At 41.3% G+C, this 24,325-nt stretch overlaps 1 protein-coding gene across 1 annotated transcript in view; it reads left to right on the forward strand.

The window, feature by feature from the left end:
* ACOXL (acyl-CoA oxidase like) overlaps positions 1–24,325 on the forward strand; it is a 351,472-nt gene that overhangs the window by 149,687 nt on the left and 177,460 nt on the right. The window contains exons 11-12 of the mRNA XM_055327355.1: positions 5,861–5,977; positions 21,973–22,126. Of these exons, the coding sequence (XP_055183330.1) occupies positions 5,861–5,977; positions 21,973–22,126 (271 nt within the window). The remainder of the gene's footprint in view (positions 1–5,860; positions 5,978–21,972; positions 22,127–24,325) is intronic.

Genomic DNA, 24,325 nt, shown 5'->3' on the forward strand with positions numbered 1-24,325 from the left:
CTTGAGCCTGATGTTTTAATGCAGGATTGCTTTGTCGGAATCCAAGGACAAATTAAGTGCTCAGCTTTCCAATAAATAAATAAATAAATAAATAAATAAATAAATAAATAAATAAATAAATAAATAAATAACAAGAGTTATGTGGAGCTGGGACCCTTCCGTGATCCCAAGCTTGACCCCAGGGTGGGGTTGGTTGAGATTGGCTTGGGGTTGGGGGTCAGGGTGTCTGCTGACATTACTTGATAATAAGAAGCCAGATTTTTACATCCTGGTTGGATAGCTGAACCAAATCTGCTGGGTCTGACCTGTGGCATTAAAATATCCTGCTTTGTAACATAGTTTCCCTGTGGGTTTCTATGTCTAGGAGCATCCCAGGAAAGGGAGAAACAGGGATAGATGGTCTGTGGGCTCTCTGAGTGGTCGGACGGTCTCTGTTGGGGGCCAGTGGAAATGGGGTGGAGTGGTCCACCTGTGGGGCATTCACAAGCTCCTTTGAAGCCTGCCTGTGGCCGAGATTAATGAGGGAAGGTGGCCACAGGGAGTGTGGCCTGGGCCCAGATTTTGCTCAGCTTTTGTCTGCAGAGGTCAGCACTTTGACAGTAAAGGAGGAAGGTTTTGTCCTTCCTCTCTCTGGCAGCAGGGATGCCTGTGAACCAGCTTACGCCAAGAAGTCTCAGGGTCAAGGGCGAGGCCCAGCCACAAAGCTCTTCTCCTTCTTCCAATTTGACTGGATGTCATTCAGAATAGACTGATGCAATGATGCTGCAGAGCAGGAAACATGCAAAGCAATTATCTTTTTAGTAGGTCACTGGCCTCCTTTGGGAGAAGAGACCAGGGGGAGATGGGAAGGCGGGCAGCTCGGCCTCCCCCAGAGGCTGTGCGCGCAGTAGCTGCATTGGTGATTAATAGCCGTGTCACTTTCCATGAACGTTGCTTTAAGCAGCCGTGTTCAAAATTGAGTGGGAATGAAATAAAACAACTTAAAATAGATGTTTCCTCTATTCCTTATGAGTTGCTGGAATCCAGAAATAGCTTTTCAAATCTATAATTTTAAATGGCATCATTCACAGCATTCTCAGAGCCGTGGCTTTATTTTCACATGGATGTTGCTGTGTGCACATGCATCACTTCTTGTTTTTAAAGAGCATGAAAAATTTGAGCTTGGTGACTTTGAGGTTTTTTCGGCACTGAAATAAAAATCATGATCACAGAGAAAAATATAGCCTTTACATGTGTTTTTAAAGAAAAATAGTAACCTAGCAGAGGAAAGACAGGAAGAATATTGTGCCCATATAGATCATAAACTGGAGCAGTAAAAAGGTCTGGCAGCCAGTAATTGCTGGCCAGCTGCAGGGATTACAGCCCTGTGAGCTGTGTTCAGGGCAGCCTGCCAGGACGCTGGCAACCAGAAGTTGGGCCTGGACCATCATGACCCGCAGTGCAGTTGCTGAGTCCAGGAGTAAATAGGTGGGTGACCACACAGTGGCAGGGCAGGGTGCCTGCATTGGCCACACCCTCTCAGACACAGAGACTTGGGGCCCCCTGTCTCTGCTGCTTGTGTTGGAGCCAGGCTGCCAATTCGGAGGCTGATAGTGGCAGTCATAGGGATGACCTCTGGCTGCACCTCTGGACAGAAGGGTCACTAGACTTTAGTATCATTTTTGTCCTGGGGAAGCCAAAGAATGCACCTGATGGGTGAGAGACCAGCAGGAACCCTCAGCTCAAACCTTTGGGGACTGTCACTGTCTGGGGCCAGAGGGAGGGAGGGAAGGCGGGCGGGTGCTGTGTGCTTTCTGCCCACTTATTTCTTCTAATCCCTGGCAAAAACAAACAAACAAACAAACAAACAAAAAAAACACAACAAAACAAGACAAACCAGGGGTGGGATGGGCTGCTGAGCATAAAGGCAAGGTGGATTCCTCATCTGAAATTCTTCTTCCAGCCCTGTGCTAACTGCCTGGTAGCTCCCACTCAGCACTTCAGTGTCTGACCGTTGACCTTTTCTTGGGACATCTAGTAACAAGTAAATATTCCAAGGAGACATGGAGGGGTGGGTGGGTGAAGGAACTGGGTATGGAACTGCTGAGATGGTGGGACATTCTATCTGTCACCTTGCTTTCTTTTTCCTGAGTACTCCTACCCAGCCAGCCTTGGGTACATCAACACAGAACAGGCTGGCCTCATAGGTTTTGTTCAGGTATGGTGAGACCAACAGATCAGGGGACAACCGCCATTGAAAAGATAGCTTGTTGCAGTTCCCAGGAGGAGGGGGTATTCCATGGCATTCAAAAACATATGGGAAGCACCAGGGATGGTCAAGAGGCAATGGGAACAAGGGGGAAACATGGTTTATTGTGGTTTCTGTGAGAAGGAATGGGGGAGGAAGGACCAGCTGGCTAAGCAGGTTTAAGATTGTCTAGTATGAATAATTACAGAGGGTTATGGGGCATTGGGGCTTTGTTGTCTGGTACCTGGCCCTGGGGGACAGTACCCACTTTAAAAAAGTCTGGTAAAGGTTAGGGTTGTGGGCTCTGGACTGGTTAGCTTGCATGTGAAAGATTGACAGGCAGAGTAGTTCTTTGCTCTCTGAAGGCATTGGCTAGCCCTGGGAAGGCCAGTCCCTCAAGGGTCAGGAAAGACGGCTCCAGGTGGCAATGCATCAAAACATGTGGTCAGTACAGGTGCACCCTGTGCTGGCATGAAAGATAGAAGTGCTTCTACGGGGGAGGAATAACGGGTGAAATGCTCAGGGCATTCCAAGGAGAAGTAGCTCCCTCCTTTGATTGGCTTGGTTTGGTTTTTGAAGAGGCATGGCACGAATGGGAGAAAGTGTCAGTGGGAGGGGAGGGTATTTGGCTAAGCCACCAAAAATACAATGTGTGGCAGCCGAGTGAGGTTGGCTGAGAGCCTTGCCTGGACAGAGGCCCAGGATGGGAAGTGTCTGAAGGGCCTTAGCAGAAAAAACAGTTGGGACACTCAAGTTAGGCCAAAGTAGGCTTTTGAATGCCAAGCTGAAACATTTGGATTTCATGCTGTATGAGCTGGCCAGACCTGTTCTGTTTTGCCCCCTGGTTCTGTTAATGAATTCATAGACTCATAGAGAATGCCTACGCCTGGCCGTATATCATAATCCCAGAACTTAATTAACAGATTAGGATGCTGATGTAAATGTATTGTGGGTGAAAAAGAGAAATCCCCTGTGGCAGGGCTTGAAGACTCAGTGCCTCCCAGGCCTGCAGGTAATGTCAGCCAGCAGAAAGGGCTCAGGGGACCCTGGGGAACAGCCATGTCCTAAATGGAGGAGTCAGCAAGCTCTGAGCTCCAGTGGATCAGATCAAGGGAATGGAGTCCAGATTTACCAGATCTTCCTAGTTTTTGAGAAAACCTGGGAAGTCAGAGTCTTGTGTAATCTCCTGAGTTTTGTGAAATTGCCTGGTAAGTCTGCGGCAGCTCACCAGCGAAACTCTTTCCTCCCTAACAACACAAAAAAAAGGTCTGAGCCCTGCCACATGGGCTCCTGGTGGCCTCTTTCTGCTCTGCACCTGGCCTCCTAATTGAATTGTGAGAATCAAAGGGGAAATGTGACGGTTATAAGGTGTACCTGAATTAGGAAAGTAAGCCATACCAGGTCAGGGGTCAGACCTGGCATCCCATCCGAAGACCTTCCCTGAGGTCTTGAGAGAGCTATTGCATTGTGCTTCATCTCCATTTCCTTATTGGCAAAATCCGCCCATCCATCCATCCATCCATCCATCCATGCATTCATTCTTACTGTGTGTGGGGCCAAGACAAACACTTCACACACAAAAACATAATTTGATGGGATGCTTTCTAAAGTGGCATTGCTGTTGTAATTATTTTTTAGCAAAACAAAAGCTAAAAGGTGTAATGATCAGGGGCTTCTTTTCCTGGTGCTGTGTGGATAAAGTTCCCTCTAGCAGCACATTAGGAAATACTGATGGGCAGCCCCGGTGGCGCAGCGGTTTAGCGCCGCCTTCAGCCCAGGGCGTGATCCTGGAGATACGGGATCGAGTCTCACGTCAGGCTCCCTGCATGGGACCTGCTTCTCCCTCTGCCTGTGTCTATGCCTCTCTCTCTCTCGCTCTAAATAAATAAATAAATAAATAAATAAATAAATAAATAAATCTATCTTAAAAAAAAGAAAAAGGAAATACTGGTGATTGACAGAGTGAGATGGGGGTGGGGTTACATGCAAGGCTCTCCTGCCCACATCACCTGGTCTAGTTCTCTCTGTGTCTAGAGCTGTGAGCTCAACAGCTGGGCCTCAGCCTTCTTCACCCTGGTGGATGCCCAGCACCTAAAGTGGTGCTGACACAGAGCAGGTGCGAAGATGTGCCCCAGAGGAGTGAGTCTCATGTGTCAGTGAATGCCTTTGGTACACAAAATTTCAGCCGCAGCGACCATAGAAAAAGCTACAGTATAATCATAGCACTGAAAAATGGAAGTTAAGAGAACAAGGACAAATGGAATTTAAATTGACCTGACATTATGATGATGCCACTATTGGATCTGTGATTTTTTCTTACTGTTTCGCAGTGCTCCAGCAAAAGCTGAGAAGTTTCCCTTCAGGTTGTCAGGCCTCATTTGATGCCATGCCCCACTGTTGTCAGTGTACACTGGTGCAGACAGAGGGCAGACTTGGGTAGTGATCCTCAGACAACCAACGGTAGGATGGTTAGACTGTGCCTGGGGAAGCTCAAAAGCCACCCCCTGTGTGTCCCTCTGGTCATGTGTGTCCTTACCACCTCCCACCCACACAACAGGGACAGGTTATGAATTCTAGACATAGTATGCACGAAGAAGATCATGGTGTCCTTCTTTTAAGAACAAATAAAGACCATATTAAAGCATCAAATTATGTTTAAGAAGGTCTATCAAATATAAAAAAGTTTTTAAATTTCTGTTTCCCTTTTCTCCTTGTGATGGATAGATATCCTCCCTTCACTGGTGTCTGAAGCAGGAGGTTGCTCTGCTTGTTAGATAATATAGTACCCTGTGTGCACGTGTGTGTGCATGCATGTGTGTGTCTGTGAGATGGTCTTTCAGAAATCAATATGAAGGTCACAGGTGTTCAAAAATAGGATCTGCCAGGCCCAGGGCTGGGAAGCATCACAGGGCTCGGGAGGAGGTGACTTCCAAAAGGCCAGGCTCTTTGCAATCTGCTGCCGAGGGATTCTGTAAGATTAGTCCCCGGGTGTTGCCTATGGGGATAATCCCAGGCCACTTCAGGAACCACACTGAGGAAGGTTACCATCCGCCCCGATGCCACTGATGCCACTGCGAAATGCAGCAGCTGCTCACAGAGCACAGGATTTACGGCAGGATGTGAACGCCCTTCTGTGTGGAACTGCAGGGGAGATTTAGGTGGGCTGAAAGTAATGGCCTGCCCATGAATCTGACAGGAGCACTGGGGTTAGCTTTGCCTCCTTGTTGAGAATGTCCTTTTGAAATATGTTCTAGGATATTGCGCTTGTCCTATTAATTATGTCACAAACTTCGTAAAGCTGAATAATTAATGATCACAGGGCACTTGGAACTATAAAATGCCATGTAAATGTTAAGGCATAAAAATTATTCTGTGTATTAATTAAATAGATAGGATGCTTTAAAAATATTCCATGGTGGGAAAATAAATTTCCAGAAGAGCTGAAAAGCTTTTTTGTTGGATTGTCCTAAGAAACTTTTGATATCTAATTATCTTAATCACATTTTAGGAGACTTGGGCATTCCTTATTCTGAAGCATTTGAAAGGCAAAATGGTTGCTTGACATGTTTAGCTCAGGAAATGAAGTTGCCTATTGAATTTTGGTAAAAATTGTGTCTGCTTGATTCTCTCTAGCCGGAGGCAGTTTGGTCCTAAAGCCAAGGAAGAAGTCAAGATCATTGAGCACCAAACACAGACGCTTCGGCTGATGCCTCACCTGGCCACAGCCTTGGCCTTGACCTTCGCCAGCAGGTGAGATGGCTCTCAGGGTTTTCTCTCTGAAGATGAGTGTGAGCTCCTGCCTGGCATCAGTAAGGAGTGAGAGGGGAGAGGCAAGCAGGGGCTTCATCTTCTAGCTGGGAGTAGGAAAGAGTCTGTGTTTGAAGTCTAATGCTCAGGTTAAAAGTGATGTCTGACTCTTGATTATCTGTATATCCAGGTGAGAGAAGCCTCAAACCAACATTTCTCCACAGTTTCTGAAAGAAACAGAACAACACTCTTGGCTGTTAAGAGTGCTCTACCTCTGATAAAGTTTCTAATTTAAAGTTTTCAAAAATAGGTCAAGGTGTATGCATATGCGGGTAGGGAGGTAAGAGTCAGGCTATTGAATAACATAGTAATCATACTATAAATTTACATGGAGTTTTGCATTTTATAGCAGGCTTCCATCTATGCCTCTCAGTTATTCCTCCTCAAAGCCCTGGGAGGTTGTCTAGGCAGCTGTGTGTCATCACCACCTTCTAAAGGTCAGAAAATTGGAGGATTTGCCTAAGATCACAGGGTCTGGGAGTAGACGTACTGGGACTATAACTCCAGACTTTGGACCTTTATCCTGTGTTCTCTCGTCCTTATGCAATCCTGCTTCTTAGAGTATTCACTTCTGAGTAATTTAGAATCAGTGTGTGTTTGAAATTTACTGCACAAATGGCTAGACTGGTGCTGGGATTTCTAAAAGTAAGGTAATCGAGAAGCCCTGCCAGTCTGGTGTGCTGCTGGCTTGTGTGGCTGCCTGGCTCCTGCAGGCCTGGCCACACTTCTGCACTGGGATTCCGGGCTTCTCAAACAACAAGTCCTACAGACTGAACTTCTGGTAACGCTAACATCAGTCAATCCCAGCCACCCAGAAGAAGATGTGAATCCCTCACATCCAATATCTTACTTAAAATATTTTTGAATGCTTTTAGAGATTTAATTAGCATATGAAACAATGTACAGATTTTAGGGTATAGTTCAATGACAAACATATACCCTTGTGTAATGAACACTCCAACCAAATAGAAAATACTTCCCTCTTTGCAGTTGCCCCTCACCTCACCACCACAGCCCCACCACTCACAACCACCTTTCTGAACTTTATCCCCAAAGCTTAGTTTTGTCAGGTCTTGAACTTCATGTAAATGGCAACATATAGTATGAGTATGTATTTTTTGTGTGTCTAATTTATTTTGTTCAGCATAATTAATGTCTTCATGTTCCTCAGTGTTGTTGGTAGTTTGTTAATTTTTAGTGCTGAGTTGTAACATTAAATGAATAAACCACAATTTTTAAGTCCATTTTCCCAGGGCTGAACATTTGGGTTGTGTCTAGTTTTTTAGCTGCTAGGAATAAGACGCAATGAATACTCTTGTACAAGTCTTTCATTTTTCTTAGGGTAAATACCTAGAGAGGATTTGCTGGGTAATTAGATATGTGTATGTCCAACTTTATAGAAACTGCCATTTTTCAGAGAGGTAGTACCATTTTATACTCATTTGAGCAGTGCATGAGAGTTCTGGTTACTCTATCCTGAGATATGTTTAGTATCTCAAAAGTGTTACCAAAAAAAAATCAAGTTGTATGAGTCATCTAAGTCTGTTCTTTTTCAAAATTGTCTTGGCTGTTTTGACTTGTCTGGGCACTTTGCATTTCCATATACAATTTTGGACTTGATTTTCAGGTTGTGTGTGTGTGTGTGTGTGTGTTTAAACAAAAAGTCTGATTGTATTTATCTGTGATTGCATGGAATCTCTTAAGCAATTCAGGCAGTGCTGGGTCTTTCAAATCCAAGAAGATGGTTTATCTCTCTATTTATATAGGAATTTAATTTTTCTTAGCATGTTTTATAATTTACAGTATAGATATCTTTCACATTTTTACTAAATTTATTCAAATGGAATTGCTTTTAAAATTTAATTACTGTTTCTTAATGTTATATGGAGATGTAATTGAATTTTTTATATTGACCTCTTTATTCTCACTAAATTCACTTATTAGATCTAATATATTTTCTCTATATATAATCATATCACATGTACATGAGGAGAGTCTTACTCCTTCCTTGCCAATATTTGTACCTTTTAAAAATCCTTTTTCTTGTCTTGTTAGACTGGCTAAAGTCTCCATTACAATATTGAATAGCAATGGTGAGAGTGAACATTCTTATTTTGTTCCTGATTTTAGAGGAAAAGCATTCAGTATTTCTCATTAAGTGTGAACATTCACTGTAGGATTTTTGTGGGTGACTTATTAGACTAGGGAAGTTCCCCTATACTCTTAGTTAGCTGAATGTTTTTAACATGGATGTTGGATTTTGACTTAATTTTTGCCTCTATTTAGCTGATTATATGAGATTTCTTCATTATATTAATGGAATGAGTTACATTGATTACTTTTCAAATGTTGAGCCTGATTTACATTCTTTGAAATCCTTGGCCATAATGTATTGTAATACCTTTATATTATTGGATATAAATTGGTAATGTTTGTATAAGGAATTTTGTGTATGCTTGTAAAGAATATCATTTTCTTTCCTTTGAGATGTCCTTGTTAGGTTTTGGTATAAGGGTTATGCTGTCCTCAGAGCATGAATAGGAAAGTGGTCCCTTCCCCTATATTTTCTCAAGGAGTTTTTATAAGATTGATATTATTTCTTCCTTAAATTTGATAGTATTTACTAAGAAGCCATCTGGGCATGGTTTTGTTTTTAATAGGAAGATTTTTGATACTCTGTTAATTTCCTTAACAAATAAGGATTCTTAAGATCACCAAGTTCTTCTCTGTCAGTTTTTGTTAATTTGCATTTTTCAAGGAATTTGTCCTTTTCCTCTAATTTGTAAAATATATCTGTTGTTATTAATATTTCCTTATTATAATACTAATGTCTATAGGATCTGTAGTAATGACCCTTCTTATTTCTAATATAGTTTTGGGCTTTGTTTAAGGGTCAATTTTGCAAGATGTTTATCAGTTTTGTTAATCTTTTTAAATAATATACTTTTGTCTTGAGTGCTTTTCTTACATTTTTGTCCATTTTCTGTTATTGATTTAATTTCTGGTCTTTATTATTTTCTCACTTCTATTTAGCTGGGAATTAATCAGCTTTCTTTTTCTAGTTTTTCCTAGCTCATTGGTCTAAAACCTTTCTTTATAAAATAAAAATGTATTATTAAAAATTTTCTGCTCATTTTGTTTTGTGTATTTTTAAGCTTTGTTATTTAGAACATGCAGATTTTGGGTTATATCTTCTAAAGGAATTTAGCCTATTATATTAACTGTTTCTCTTTGTATCTGGCAATTTTTTTTGTCTTGAAGTTTACTTTCTTTGCTATTGTTATAACCATACCAGTTTTCTAATGCCTAGTGTTTTCATGTTATATCTCTTCCCACCCTTATATTTTAACCTGTCATTGAATCAACCTACATGTACCATTATGAGATTTTTATAAATAGCCTATGGCAAGGTCATGCTTTTTATCCAATTTGATAATCTTTAACTTAAAATGTTAAGGTCATTTGTATTTCCTATAATTCCTAGTAAGTCTACCATTTTGCTACTTGCTTTGTTCTGTCTCCATTTCTTCATTCTCTTTCTTTTTCCTAGTGAACACTTTAAGTATCATATTATGCATCATTATCTTGCCAGTACCCACCTTGAATTGGTATTATACCACTTTATATATAATGTAAACTTGTAAGACTATAATTCTTTCTTTTTGGGGGGAGCTATTGAGGTTGTTTTTAGTATTTCATTTTATCTCCACTCAGATTTTACCTGTACTTCTTTTCTTTTTCTTTTTCCCAAAAAATCTGGAGTGTGTATATTTCAGCTACTTGGGTGATTCTAGTTAATGGACAGAGTTAAGGACTGCAGCAGCTTTTTAGGAAGCTTCCTAGTGTAACCTGGAAATAAACTTCACTAACAGATAAAAGACAGCAGTATTAAATTTCATGAAAATTTAAATTGGATCAAAATAGCCTGATATAAAACCTGGTAATTTTTCACATTCATGGCAATGGAAAATACAATTCTTCTTTGAATTTTTTGCCCAGTGGTAAAAAATTACAAACTGTTAACTATTACAAAGAGGCTAGAGTATCTACACATTTACCTCTTTGTTCACTATTCATAATCCATGACACAGGAAGTTAATAGACCACATAACAAAGAGTTGCCATATATTCCACATTTATAAGTTTCTACATACACACATATGTACTTGCATCTTTAAGTATAACAGAAGTGTGATATGTACAACATGTTTCCTTTTTCTTCAGCTCTATTTCTTTTTTAGCTTGATTTAAACTTAATTTACCTTGATTTTTCTAAGTGCTGTATTGCTGCTATTAGTAAACAGTATTTTCTCTTGATTTTAGGGAGATACCTTCCAAATGCCAACATCAAAGAAATAGAGAGATCACAATTCTAGCTTAAGGTTTCAAGGGGAGAAATGAAAGGTTATTAATGGAAATTAATTAATAAAAAATCATGGAATCCTAAAAAAAAAGTCACAAAATCCTTATCATGTACCATGCAAAAGTAACATAGTACTGAACAGGACAGGGGCAGGTCCATGCCTCATCAAACTATCAATCTAATTGACCCCAGGACCTTCCATTTTCCTGGCCTTCACTCCTTGCACCCACTGTGGTTTCTGGCCTGGCTCAGGGTCCGCATTGTGGTTCTATTGCTTCTTCCTCTTTGCTTCTTTCTCCCTATCCCCCATTGTAGCAGGGGGTTGACTCACTGAAAATTTGGTTATTGGAGGGTTGTCTGTGTTTTAAAACAAGCCCGGGGAGAAGCCGGTGTTTTCTGCAACATATTCTGGCTTTCCTGTTTCTCTCTAGTTTATAGCCCCTGGTGCACCTTCTCTGACTTGTACATAAAAAGTTCAATGAAGCTGATTGCAACTTGACAAAATCTTATGCTAAGTACCTCTGCCCACTTCACACACATTTTTTTAAAAGGTTATCAAACCTTGCTTCTAGGCCCCATTTCCAAATTCCCATGGATATAATGCTGCCAATCAACTGGCTTTAAGTTTCAGGGTCTGGGTAACCTCAAGTTTGTTGAGTTACATGTTTATTCAATGTGCTGAATCCTCCTCAAGTACAGAGAAACACTCATGAGAGTAGTCTACCATAAGTGTATGAGTCTAGAGTTAGGAGAGCAGGAAAAACAGACCACCAGCTAGGTCAGCTGGCCTTGCCTCTCCTCCTTTCTAATGTGACAAGACATGAGTAGTTAGAGCTCACTTCATGGTTAAAAGGCAAGTAATAGAAATGAGGTGGGATGGCTTTTTCCAGTGCGCATGTGTTTATATATTCAGTAATTACATGATACCTTGCTAATAGGTTTACCAGGTAAAATACAGTCCTCAAATGCATAATTTTTTATTCATTTTTATCCAATGCATAATTTTTTAGTCTAAGTATATCTTAATACTTAAACTAAAATACTTAAACTAAAAATTATGCATTGTTTATCTGAAATTCACATTTAAACGAGTCTCCTCTATTTCTGTTTATTAAATCTGGTGGTCCTACCTGGTAGGCCCTGGACACATGCTTGTGCTTGAGTCAGACACAGTACCTGTCACATGGAGCATGTAGTGCCTTATCTGGAGCTTGACAGTAGAAGGTCAGCAAGCTACTTACCCTCGTCCTTATCCCCTTTCTTTCCCATTGCCTCCACAGGCCTGGAGAGAGGGAGGACTCCTCTAGCCCTTAGGGAGCCCAACCATCCTTATCCCCTTTCCTCCTCATTGCCTCCATAGGCCTGGAGAGAGGGAGGACTTATCTAGCCCTTAGGGAGCCCAACCATCCCCACCCTTCATCACTCACATTCTCTTGCCTTTAACAAGGAGGAGATGGAAACTCAATGTCCTTTGGAGCTTGTTCAGTCCAGGAAGAGACGGGACCTTTCTTCCCATTGACTGCTCAGCTGCTGGATATCGGGACTGACTTGATGAAGCGAGGGCTGGCATGGTGGGGGCCTCTGAGAAGAGATGATGGGCTCCTGAGAAGCCTGCCAGGGCTTTTCTCCTCCCACCTGTCCAGAGATGGCAGACATGTCCCTTCCTCCTTTTATTACATCACCTGTGTGTCAGGCACCTTTCCAGGCCCTGAGGACTCAGCAGCCAACAGTCCTGTCTAGGTGGGTCACATGGCCAGATAGGTTTCTTGTTTTCTGCCTTTGGGCATAGGTACCATCCTTAGGTTTCTTAATTAACCTCTTCCCATGGGGCCTAGGGCATCCAAGGCCTGCTTCTCACTGTCGAGTGCCAATGTTGCCCTGGTCTGGGGGCACACTGGTGGATACGTGGCATGTGGGGTCTTCCTGGATATGTGAACCGCACCCTGGCTGATACCCTCTGTTCTTATCCACTGACTGCTGGCCATTAATGCTCACAGTGCCAGTTGTTGTTGCCTGCCATCACCTCTGAGACTCAAGTGTCCTGCTCCCACCCCACCAATTGCCACATTCTAGTGAGTTTGCCTCTCTCGTGGGAATTATTCAAGCCCCCCCCTCCTTATTACCTCACTGGGGCCCTCCCCAGCCCCCCTTCCTGTGCCCTCCCCCACACACACAGCCTGGTCCTCATCAAATCCATTCTCCACAAGCAACCACACCTAAATAGAATCTGAACTCTCACTTGACTGCTGGGACCCTCCCAGGGCCTTCCAGCCTCCTCCTTTTTTTAAAAAAAAAAATTTATTTATTTATGATAGTCGCACAGAGAGAGAGAGAGAGAGAGAGAGAGGCAGAGACACAGGCAGAGGGAGAAGCAGGCTCCATGCACCGGGAGCCCGACGTGGGATTCGATCCCGGGTCTCCAGGATCGCGCCCTGGGCCAAAGGCAGGCGCCAAACAGCTGCGCCACCCAGGGATCCCTCCAGCCTCCTCCTTACTGGATAAACTTAAGCTCCCTCCTACAGCCTTGGAGTACCTTCCTCTGCCTGGCCCCTGCCAGCCTCCACCCCACCTCCATATCTTTTCTCTTCCACATTGAGGCTCTGTACTCAGCCCTTGCCCTGCTTTGGCCTTCCTCACAAGCACCATCCCCACCTTGCCTCCACATTCATCTCTCACATCTTTGTTTTCCTTTACCGGGCAGTTCATTGTCATCTTTTGAGATCTAGTTCAGGCTATCATGTCTTCCAAGACACCTTCTCTGAGTCTCTCCTAGAATGAGGAGCCCCCTGATAAGCTCCTTCGAGCGGCTGGACCCCTCTTATCATTGTACCATTACTCTTGATTTGTGGTTGTGAATTCTTCATGCATAGAAATTGTGGATTCTTAATTTGGCATCTCCACATCAAAGAGTGCCTGACTCTCTGCACAGGTTGCTTCAACTGACCTGAATGAAATTGCCTTGTGTAATCACATCACACTTGGCCATGAGGTTATGTGGAGCTTTGCTTCCACACTTTCTGTTGGTCCCTAAAGCAGAAGTTCCATGATGTGAAGGAGTTAGTCCAAGAGCTAGCTGGCCAGGGTAGTTGGTAGCTGATACCTCTCCTGGGAATCATTTGGTGGGATTTGCTGCAAAAATGCATTTTCTAGCTTTTAACATCACTATTTTAAGTGTACCAGCCAAAGGGAGTATTTGGGGTCTGCCTCACCTCTTATTTCTTCCAGGCCAAATGGGTAGCTTAGGGAGTCCAGGCCGGGTTCCGGGCCAGGAGGGGCCACAGCACCATTGCTGTTAGCTTTCAGTTGGATTCAGTCATTATCTCTGGCAATCTCTTTTTATCCACAATCTCTAAGAATAAAATTATGATGATAACTAGCACATATTTAATTGCTTATCATGTATCACACACTGTCTTCAATAACTTCTTGAACACCACAAGACAACTCACCAAGTTTCTCTCTCTCTTTTTTAAAAGTTTTATTTATTTATTCATGAGAGACGGAGAGAGAGAGAGAGATTGAGAGAGAGAGGAGAAACACAGGCAGAGGGAGAAGCAGGCTCCATGCAGAGAGTCCAATGTGGGACTCGATCCCGGGTCTCCAGGATCACACCCCTGGCCAAAGTCAGGTGCTAAACTACTAAGCCACCCAGGGATCCCCTCTGTCTCTCTCTCTTTTTTTAAACTGATGTTTCCATAGCACCTAGAACTGTGCCTGGCACAAAGTAAGGTTTCATTTATTTTCGTGTGGAATCGCTGAGTGGGCAGAATGATATTTCATGGTTTCAGAAATTTACCAAAGACCTGTCCCTGTCAAAGAATGGAGTTCAGGATAGTTAAGGACTTAAGATATTCCTTAGCAAATGAATGCCACCATTTGTTCATTGAACTGTGTTTTTAATACAATCCTGAAATCTTATTGCCCAAAAGTCTTACTTTGCTGTTTTTATGTAAATCACACTTTTGTAAATTGAATCCTGCCCTCTCACTGACTTAACGGTTTTAGAGATACTCTGCATTTCTCCTGAATCTTACCCTGAGGATAGGTTCTCATAATTCAAGTGGCTGTAACTTGTAAGCAAATACTTCGCATTTCTAGAGGCATTGCCTATAAAGTAAACATATTTAGAAATGGGAATATATTTTCCTATTATTCCTGATGTAGGAATATGTTTTCCTATATACTTCCTATCATATTGAGGAATAATTTTTCGACATAATCCCTACATCTTAATTTATCTTCTGGGTCACTCTGAATTTCTTATATCAAATTTTCATAAGATATGTACTTTCTGGACGCCAACATACTCTGCATACAGAAGGCTTCTCAGTTCCCCTTTGCAAGCAGAAATGGAATATGATAAAGAATAAGAGTCACTGGATGCACCTCTCGTCTGGCAGATGGAGGCTCTCATCTGGGCCCATGTCCTATGAATTTTAAGTAAAGTGGGAAGCCAGTATTGCAAAGAGATTTCACCAGCTCTTTGCTAGGAGAGAGTTTCATGAGTCTTTCTTTCTTTCTTTTTTTTTTTTTTAAGATTTTATTTATTTATTCATGAGAAACACAGGGGGAGAGGCATAGACACAGGCAGAGGGAGAAGCAGGATCCATGCAGGGAGCCCGATGTGGGACTCAATCCCAGGACTCTAGAATCACTCCGTGGGCTGAAGGCAGGTGCTAAACCGCTGAGCTACCCAGGGATCCCCCAAGTCCTTCTTTTCTTAAAGCCTATTTTGTTTATTTCTCACCCATTTCTACCATAGGGAATGATTAGGGCTGTGTGTGTGTGTGTGTGTGTGTGTGTGTGTGTTTAGGGAGATCAGCAGGGAGTCATATGTACATTTTTTAAAAATGCTCAGCTCTGAGATTCTCTGAGAATCATTGTAGGGCAGTCACAGCATGGGAGTTGGGTGATAGTACTATAGCATAGACTGAGAATGATGTAAACTTTCTCAGGGCACTGATACGCACATTATTTATCATGAAAAGAGCATGATTTTAGGACTAGGAAGTCCTAGGTTTGACTCCTAGCTCTGTCCTATTCTGGGAGACCTTGACTTAGGTATATGACCTCAGTTGGCCCTCTGTTTCCCCATCTATCAAGTGGGGATATGATTTCCTATTTCATGGGGTTGTTGTAAAGATGAAGTTAGATAATAAATGTAGAAGCTCATTGCTTATAGTAGTTGCTCAATACAGTTAGGTTTTCTTCATCTAAGTGCCAATTAAACAAATGATGGTTTCCCTGTTTTTCCGTTTGTCCCAGCTCAATGGTTTCAGTTATGAAGTTTGATAGCAGACTTGCCTATTTGCTGTAGAATGAGGCCCCAATGCAACATTTTTTTTGCATATTCAGGTTTCACTGAGGAAACAAGGATATTCAGACATTGTGAGATTATTCTATGGATGGAAACAGGTAAATAAATACCTTGAGCCAAAATTGATTTTGTCATTAAGGAAATGAAAAGGCAAGCAACAGAATGGAAGGAAATGTTTGCAATACATATATCTGAAAATGGGATGTTATATAGAATATATGCTAACACTGAAAATATAATTCAACTAAAAATTAGATGAGCAAGCCAATAGATTTAAAAGATTCAAATAGACACTTGACAAAAGAATATATATAATGATCAGCCAATATATAATATATACATGAAAAGATGCTAGTTATCAGGGAAATGCAAATTCAAACCATGAGGATACGCTATTCTGTATCCACTGGATTGACAAATTTAAAAAGACCAAAAAGACCAATTATTGGCAGACATGGAACAACCAGAAACCAGAACTCTCCTACACTGTGGGTAGGAATGTAAAATTGCACAACCACTTTGGAAAACTGTTTGGCAGTTCCTTAAAAAAGTTAAAAATATATCTACCATATGACCCAGTCACTTCCCTCCTACATATTTACTGAAGAGAAATAAAGACATATGTCTCCCCTAAGATTTTACATGAATTTCCATAGTGTTTTCTTTGTAATAGCCCTAAACTGGAAACAACCAAAATGTTCATCAACAGTGAATGCAAAAATAAAGTGTGATATATGCATTGCATAGATGGAATTCTAGTCAGCAATAAAAAAGAGCAGCTACTAATACATGCTACAGTATGGATGAATCTCAAAACAGTATGCTGATTGAAAGAAGGAAGACATAACATGCTGTATAATTTTATTTACATAAAATGTAAACTACTTTCTAGTGACAAACAGCAGGTTAGTGGATGACTGGAAATGAGGATCAATCAAGGAAGGGATAGACTGTAAAAAAGCATGAGGCGTTTTTTGGAAGGTGTTGGAAATGTTCTGTAGCTTGATTGTGGTGTTATTCTCATGGGTATGTACAGTTGTCAAAATTTGTTAAATGGCATGCTTTGAATGAATGCAGTCTGTTGTAAAATAAATTACCCTCAATAATGTTGATAAGGAAAAAAGAGAAATTATTTATTTAAAGCAAAAATAGCAATGAATTTTATAACATATGTAGAAGATATAAGTAGATAGGTAGATAGATAGATATTAAATAATCTCAAACAGTAGCACAATAGATGGGTGAATGAAATGGTAGTATATTGTATTATTGTAGGGTTCTTCAATTATCTGAAAAGTGTTACAACATTATATGAGGGAAGAATGTGTTAGGTTAAAGATGCATATTTTATACTATAAAAATCACTAAAAAGTATACAAGTAACATAGTTAAAACTCTAACAGTGGGATACTAAAACCAATGCAATTAATCAAAAGAAGACAGAAGCAGAGGGAAAAGAGAACAAAGAACATATGGGATAAATAGAGGAAAGATTGCAAGATAATAGTTTCAAACTCAATCATGTTAATAATTACATTAGATGTAAATGGTTTAAACACTCCTACTTAATTTACAGATTGTCAGACATAATAAAAAAATCAAGACTGAACTAGATGCTTTCTATTAGAAATGCACTTAAAATATAAAGACAAATTGATTAAAAGTGAAAGAATAAAACATTTACACCTGCAACCATTAACCATAAGAGAACTAGAGTGGATATATTAATATTAGATAAAGTAGGCTTCAGAAAAAAGAATATTACCAGAGATAAAGAGGAACTCTGTAATGATAAAGCAGTCTACTCATCAAAAAGGCATAACAATCTAAATGTGTATGGACTCACAAAATAGCCTTAAAATACTTGAAGCAAAAATGGAAAGTATTGAAAGGAGAAATTAACAAATCCAAAATTATAATTGCAGACATTAGTCATTCTCTCTGAGTAACTGATATAATAAATAGTAATTGATATAAAAATTCATATAATAAACAGCAATATGAACATTACTAATTAACTTGACTTAAATGATATTTATAGAATACTCTATCCAACAACACAGAATGCACATTCTTTACTTATTTTTTAATTTTATTTAAGTATAATTAACATACAGTGTTTATTAGTTTTAGGTGTATAATATATGTATGATTCTTCAATTCTATACATTTCTCAGTGCTCATGAAGATAAGCATACTCTTCATCCCCTCACCTATTTCACTCATATCCCCCAGCCACCTGCCCTTTGATAACCACAAGTTTGTTCTTTATTTTTTTTTAAGTTTGTTCTTTATAGTTGAGACTCTAGCTTGTCTCTTTTTCTTCTTTGTTCACTTGTTTCATTTCTTAAATTCCACATAAGAGTGAAATCTTATGGAATACATCTTTCTCTGACTGACTTATTTTACTAAGCATTATACTCTCTGGGTCCATCCAGGTTGTTGCAAAAGGAAAGATTTCATTCTTTTTATGGCAGAATAATATTCCATTATATGTATATATATCACATCTTCTATATCCATTCATCTATTGATGGATGCCTTTGTTCCTTCTGTATCTTGGCTATTGTAAATAATGCTGCAGAAACTCAGAGGTGCATATATCTTTTGGAATTAATGTTTTCATTTTCTTTGGGTAAATGCCCAATAGTGGAATTACTGCACCATATGGTATTTCTATTTTTATTTTTTGAGGACCTGCCATACTGTTTTCCACAGTGGCTGCACCAATTTGCATTCTCACCAACACTGCACAGGGGTTCCTTTCTCCCCCTATCCTTGCCAACACTTCTATTTCTTGTGTTTTGTGTTTTAGCCATAATGTGATATCTAACTGTGGCTGTGATTTGCATTTCCCTAATGATTGTAATGTTGAGTGTCTTCTCGTATGTTTGTTAGCCATCTGTATGTCTTCTTTGGAAAAATGTCTATTTTTTTCAAGTGCACATAAAACATTTATCAAGACAGACTATGTAAATTTAAAGGATTGAAATCATACAAAGTATGTTTTCTGTTTAGAATGAAATTAGAAACTAATAACAAAAACATCTGGAATAATACTATGTATTAGGAAATTAGACAACACACATAATTTATAGGTCAAAGGAGAAATCACAAGGGAAATTAGAAAATATTTTGAATAAAATGAAAATGAAACAGAACATATCAGAATTTGTAATGTATAGCTAAAGCAGTGCTTAGAGGCATACTTATAATTAAAATACATTAGAAAAGGATAAAGGTAAAGAATCAATGGTATAAATTTTCATTTTAAGAAGCTAGAAAAAAAGAACAAATCAAATTCGAAGCAAGCAGAAATAATATAAATGAAAGCAGAAATCATTGAAATAAGAAATAGCCAAAAATAAGCATAATTAAGGCAAAAATAATTTTTTCTTTAAAAGATAGATAAAATTTATAAACCTTCAGCTAGATTAATTAAAAAAAGAAGAGACACAAATGATCGATATCTGAAATAAATGAGAAGACATCACTACAGATCCTATAGATATTGAAAGGATAAAATAAGGGACACCTGGGTGGTTCAGTGGTTGAGTGTTTGCCTTTGACTCAGGGCATGATCCTAGTGTCCTGGGATTGAGTACCACATCAGGCTCCCCGTGGAAAGCCTGCTTCTCCCTCTGCCTATGTCTCTCCCTCTCTCTCTGTGTCTCTCATGAATAAATAAATAAAATATTTTTTAAAAAGAAAGGATAAAATTAAATATTATTGTTATTATTATTGATGTAATGTCAATGTAATGCCAATATGTGTGACAATATATATGAAATAGAAAATTTCATGAAAGACACATATTACCAAAAGTGACTCAAAAAGAATTGGAAAATTTGAATAGCTTCATCTGGCGTTGCTGGTAAAATCTACCAAATACTTAAGAAAAGAAAACATATTAACTTTACACAAATTCTTTTGGAAAATGAAGGGAAGACTTTGTAACTCATTTTAAGAGCATTAATTACCCTGACACCAACAAAGATATTATGAGACCAATATTCCTTGTGAACAAAATGTTATAGATCACATATAGTATATTTTACTGTAAAATAATACACAAAGATCAAGAGGGATTTATCTAGGAATGTTAGGCTTGTTTAACATTTGAAAATCAATCTATACAATTTGCCATATTAACATTATAAACGAGAAACATCATATAATCATCTCAATAGATGACACTCAATTGATAGAGAACAGTCAGTGAATCAACAGCTCCAACTGCCATCACTCTTTGCGATCTCCAGAGTCTGAAGCATCAGTTGAGAAGACCAGACCAGTATTTTTCATGAGTTTGAGGGGCTTCGAGGAAAGTACCCAGCTCAGTGTGTTTACCACCCTTGACTTTAGAGCCTGATCCTGGAGTTTGGTTGAACATAGAGAGAAAGAGTTCACTAAAGATTTTATTCCCAGCAGTTGTTAAAAACAATAACTCATTTTAAGAGATTTTAAAAACAAAGTCAGTAAGAAGGTGTTCAGAAGAAGGGAGAGAGAAGGAAACCTGTACTTTCCATTATAGTATTCTGAAACATGGTGAAGAAAAAAACCAAAACTGAGGGGGAGGTGTGCAGATGCAGGAAGGCCAATAGATATTGTCTGCACAGTAGTCATGACCACAGGTGGCTGAGAGATGAAGGAAATCAGTGACTCTTACCACGTTGAAGGAAGATATTATTCATATCTGTATACATTTCTATTGGTGCTATAACTAATTGCCACAAACTTGGTTTAAAATAACACAAACTTGGGCAGCCCAGGTGGCTCAGCAGTTTAGCGCCGCCTTCAGCCCAGGGCCTGATCCTGGAGACCCGGGATTGAGTCCCATGTCAGGCGCCCTGCATGGAGCCTGCTTCTCCCTCTGCCTGTGTCTCTGCGCCTCTCTCTCTGTCTCTCATGAATAAATAAATAAATAAAAACTTAAAAAAAAAAACAACACAAACTTGCTGTCTTATAGTTCTGGAGATCGGAAGTCTGAAATGGGTCTCAATGATAAAAATCTGTGTCAGCAGAGCTGTATTCCTCTTGGAGGCTCTAGGAAAGAATTGACTTCCTTGCCTTTTCTAGCTTCTGGAAACTACCTCATTACTTGGCTTTGTGGCCCCTTCCTCCATTTCAAAGCCAGCAATGGCTGGTTGAGTCCCATGTTGCATCTCTCTGACTGCTTTGTTGTCACATCTCCTTCTCCTGCCTCGCTCTCTTATAAGGACCCTCATCATTACATTTGAGCTCCTGGATAATCCAGGATAATTTCTCAATTTCAAGATCCTTGATTTTTTTTTTAAAGATTTATTTATTTGAGGGATGCCTGGGTGGCTCAGTGGTTGAGCATCTGCCTTCAGCTCAGGGTGTGATACTGGAGTCTTGGGATCAAGTCCTACATTGGGCTCACCGTGGGGAGCCTGCATCTCTTTCTGCCTGTGTCTCTGTATCTCTGTGTCTCTCATGAATAAATAAAATCTTGAAAAATAATTTTTTAAAAAAGATTTATTTATTTGAGAGAGAGAGAGAGAGAGAGAGAGATACAGAGTGATAGCAAGAGTGGAATTAAGAGAGAGGGAGAGAGAGAAACAGACTCTCCACTGAGCAAAGAGCCTGACATGGGGATGGATCACAGGACCCTGAGATCATGACCTGAGCCGAAGGTAGATGCTTAACCAATGGAGCCACCCAGGTGCCCCTTAAGATCTTTGATTTAATTGCATCTGAAAAATCCCTTCTGCCACATGGGGTAACATATTCTCAGGTTTCATGGACGAGGACCTGGTCACTTTGGGGGCTATTATTCTGCGAGCACACTTTCAATGAAGTAGAATTAGAAAAATTAAAAACATGAGAGACACGTAAAACATTTCTGTGTGAAAGGAAGAGGGATATAGTTTGGATTATGATCTTATACACTAGACTGCAGCAGGGAGAGAGTTACATTGAGTGCCTGCTTTTTATGGGGTCAAGGGGTGTGGAGACGGATGCCAATGTGAGCAATGGGGCCTCTGACGCCTGGACAAAAAGCAAGGGTGAAGTTTTCCAAGGGGAAGATGGCATGGGGGATCCTCATGGAGGCAAAGCGCAGAGTGACAGTTCTGCAGGGCACATGGAGACTTTGGTAGCATCTGAGGAAGGTGCAGAGGTCACCCTGTGCTTGGCTCAGATGCGCCTGTGCCCTGGTTCCTGGAGCGGGGGTAGGGGTGCTGCTGCGTCCCTCTCACGTCTGTTCTTCCCTTGCTCCTCTCGCTCCTCTCGCAGGTATGCCGGGATCCTCCTGGACGAGGACATCTTCCATGGGAAGGAGCTGGCGGACAGTCGGCCGTTGCAGGCACTCGTGGCGGGGCTGAAGGCCTACAGTACCTGGGAGAACGTCCGCTGCCTGCAGGACTGCCGGGAGTGCACAGGAGGCATGGTGAGCCCTGCGGGCCCCAGAGCCCCCCAGGCCCCCCTGCTGCAGCATGCGCGAGGCCAGCGCTGTGTGCTCACCAGCAGGCCACCAGCTTTAGGCAGAAACTTGTCAGCTTTGTGACCCTGGGTGCATCAGCTAGCCTTACCATCTGTGCGGTCTGCCTCCTATCATGCTGCAAGGACTGATGGGGATGACTACATTTGTAAAATGTAGCCCAGAGGGCCTGGCCCACACAGGTTTACAGTATGTGTCATTAAACTTGGTGGTGGCCATTGTTGGCAGTATGGGAAAGGGCCAATGAGGGTCAGATGATGACAGCACTGCTCCAAAGTTTGAATCCCTTGGGAAGAATGCAGGAAATGACCTCAGAGGTGTCCAGCCCCAGGAAGAAGGTAGACAGGGATGTGCCAAGCATTTGGAGACTGCTTAGGGGGTCCCCAACCCTGGGCCTCTGGCTGGATTGTGCAGTGAGGGGCACGAGGTGTGAGAAATCTCAGTATGAATCTTTGGAGAATTGAGGGGGACTCTGAGGACAGCTGGAATATGTGCCCAATTCTCCTACAACCCTGAGAGCAGAGGCACCTTCAAGATGCAGGAAACAGGATATGGGGAGTTTCTGCACCCTTGTTGGGGCTCCGAGCTGATGAAAAGCAGAATCCACATGGGGTCTGTGAGGGCATGGCAGGTGGGGTATGGGGCTGTGGACCTGTGACATGGTGCCATGGCAGGGCTGTAGGGATCAGCTATGGTGGCAGCTAAGTTTTATCCCCAGATGACAGCCCTGCATTGGTGACCCCCAGAGACTGCACTTCTTCACTGGCATGTAGGCTGGATGCAGGCACTGCTGGAGCCTCCAAAAGACATTCTCTGGAGAAAGAGGGCAAGAAGGATGCCCTGTTGGGTTTTTGGCCCGAGTTTGATCCTGAACTTGGCTGAATATTGGCCTGTAAACAGCAGTTCTGAACCTGCAGGGGAGGATTACGAGTTTTACCCTCAGTGAGAAGGGGTCAAGAGCAAGTTAAGGGCAGTGGTAGAAAATAAAGAGGGAAGGATAAATTTCCAGAAACTCTGCTGTCCTGCTGCTCTGTATCAGAGCTGGGGCATTTGGAAGGGTGAGGAGTGAATGATGAAGGGCAAGGAGTGAGGAAGGGCTGGCCCTTCAGAGCAGGCCCAGCCCAAGAGTTTCTTCCACATGAACAATATGGATGGGAATGAGGACCTCCTGTGTTCTCATTTGAAAGCCAGTGTGATCATTTCTCTTAAAGTGGCTAAGGAAAGATGTGCCAATGATGTAGGGAGGGTTCAGTTAGTTAGGTGTGCACTCTGTATCTATGATGATGGTGGTGAACATGCCTGCTTTCCTCCTGTGGATGTTGTGTGGGAGTCCACATGGAAGGAAGGAGAATGCAGAACAAAGTAACAGCTGGCACTGGAGCACAGCGGAGCCAGGAGCTGAGGTCCTCTGAGGCAGCCAGGTACAATGGCTCAATGTGACTTTTCTTAGTGACCTGACAAGGTGGGAGACTCCTGCCACATGGCTGGTTTCCACCTATAACTCCAGGGAAGTGGCTATCTCTTGGAATCGGAGTTTGCTGGCAGCAGTTAGAAACAGAACTCAGAGACTCTGTGGTAGAGCAAGAAAGTTTAAGTTAGCAGGTAGGAGGTAAGACCAAAAGTGACCCCTCCAGCAGAGGCAGCCCACGTAGGGGAGAGTTGGGGCTCTGCTAGCAGTGCTGAGCAGATGCAGATACTGTGGCTTCTGATAGGTGACTCAACCCAAGAGTGTGCTCAAAACTACCTGTGGTCTTTTTGTCTTCCTCCTTTGGCTCATTCCCTTTGATGCATTTCTTAGGCTGATGTGCCCAGTGGTTTCCTGCCCCTGGGCCTTCATACCCTCCCAGATGACCTGATAGACAGGATGGTAGACAGGTGGACTGATGGCAAATAAGATGATGGATAGATGGATTCATTAAATTTTTGCTCTGTGCATTCATTATCTCTGATAATTTAGTTTCACTAGAATGTTACTAATTTGGCTCTTTGGGATTTATGATTATGTATTTGAAAATGGGAAAGGGAAAAAAGGCTGTTAAATGTCTTGCAAGCATCGACGCTGATAAAAATGATCAGTTCTTCCTGTCTGCTTGGCTTATCTCGGTCCCAAGGGGAATATTCTTTTTTTTTTTTTTTATAAATTAATTT

The sequence above is a fragment of the Nyctereutes procyonoides genome, unplaced genomic scaffold (assembly GCF_905146905.1).
Source record: "Nyctereutes procyonoides isolate TBG_1078 unplaced genomic scaffold, NYPRO_anot_genome, whole genome shotgun sequence".
Taxonomy (NCBI): Eukaryota; Metazoa; Chordata; class Mammalia; order Carnivora; family Canidae; genus Nyctereutes; species Nyctereutes procyonoides.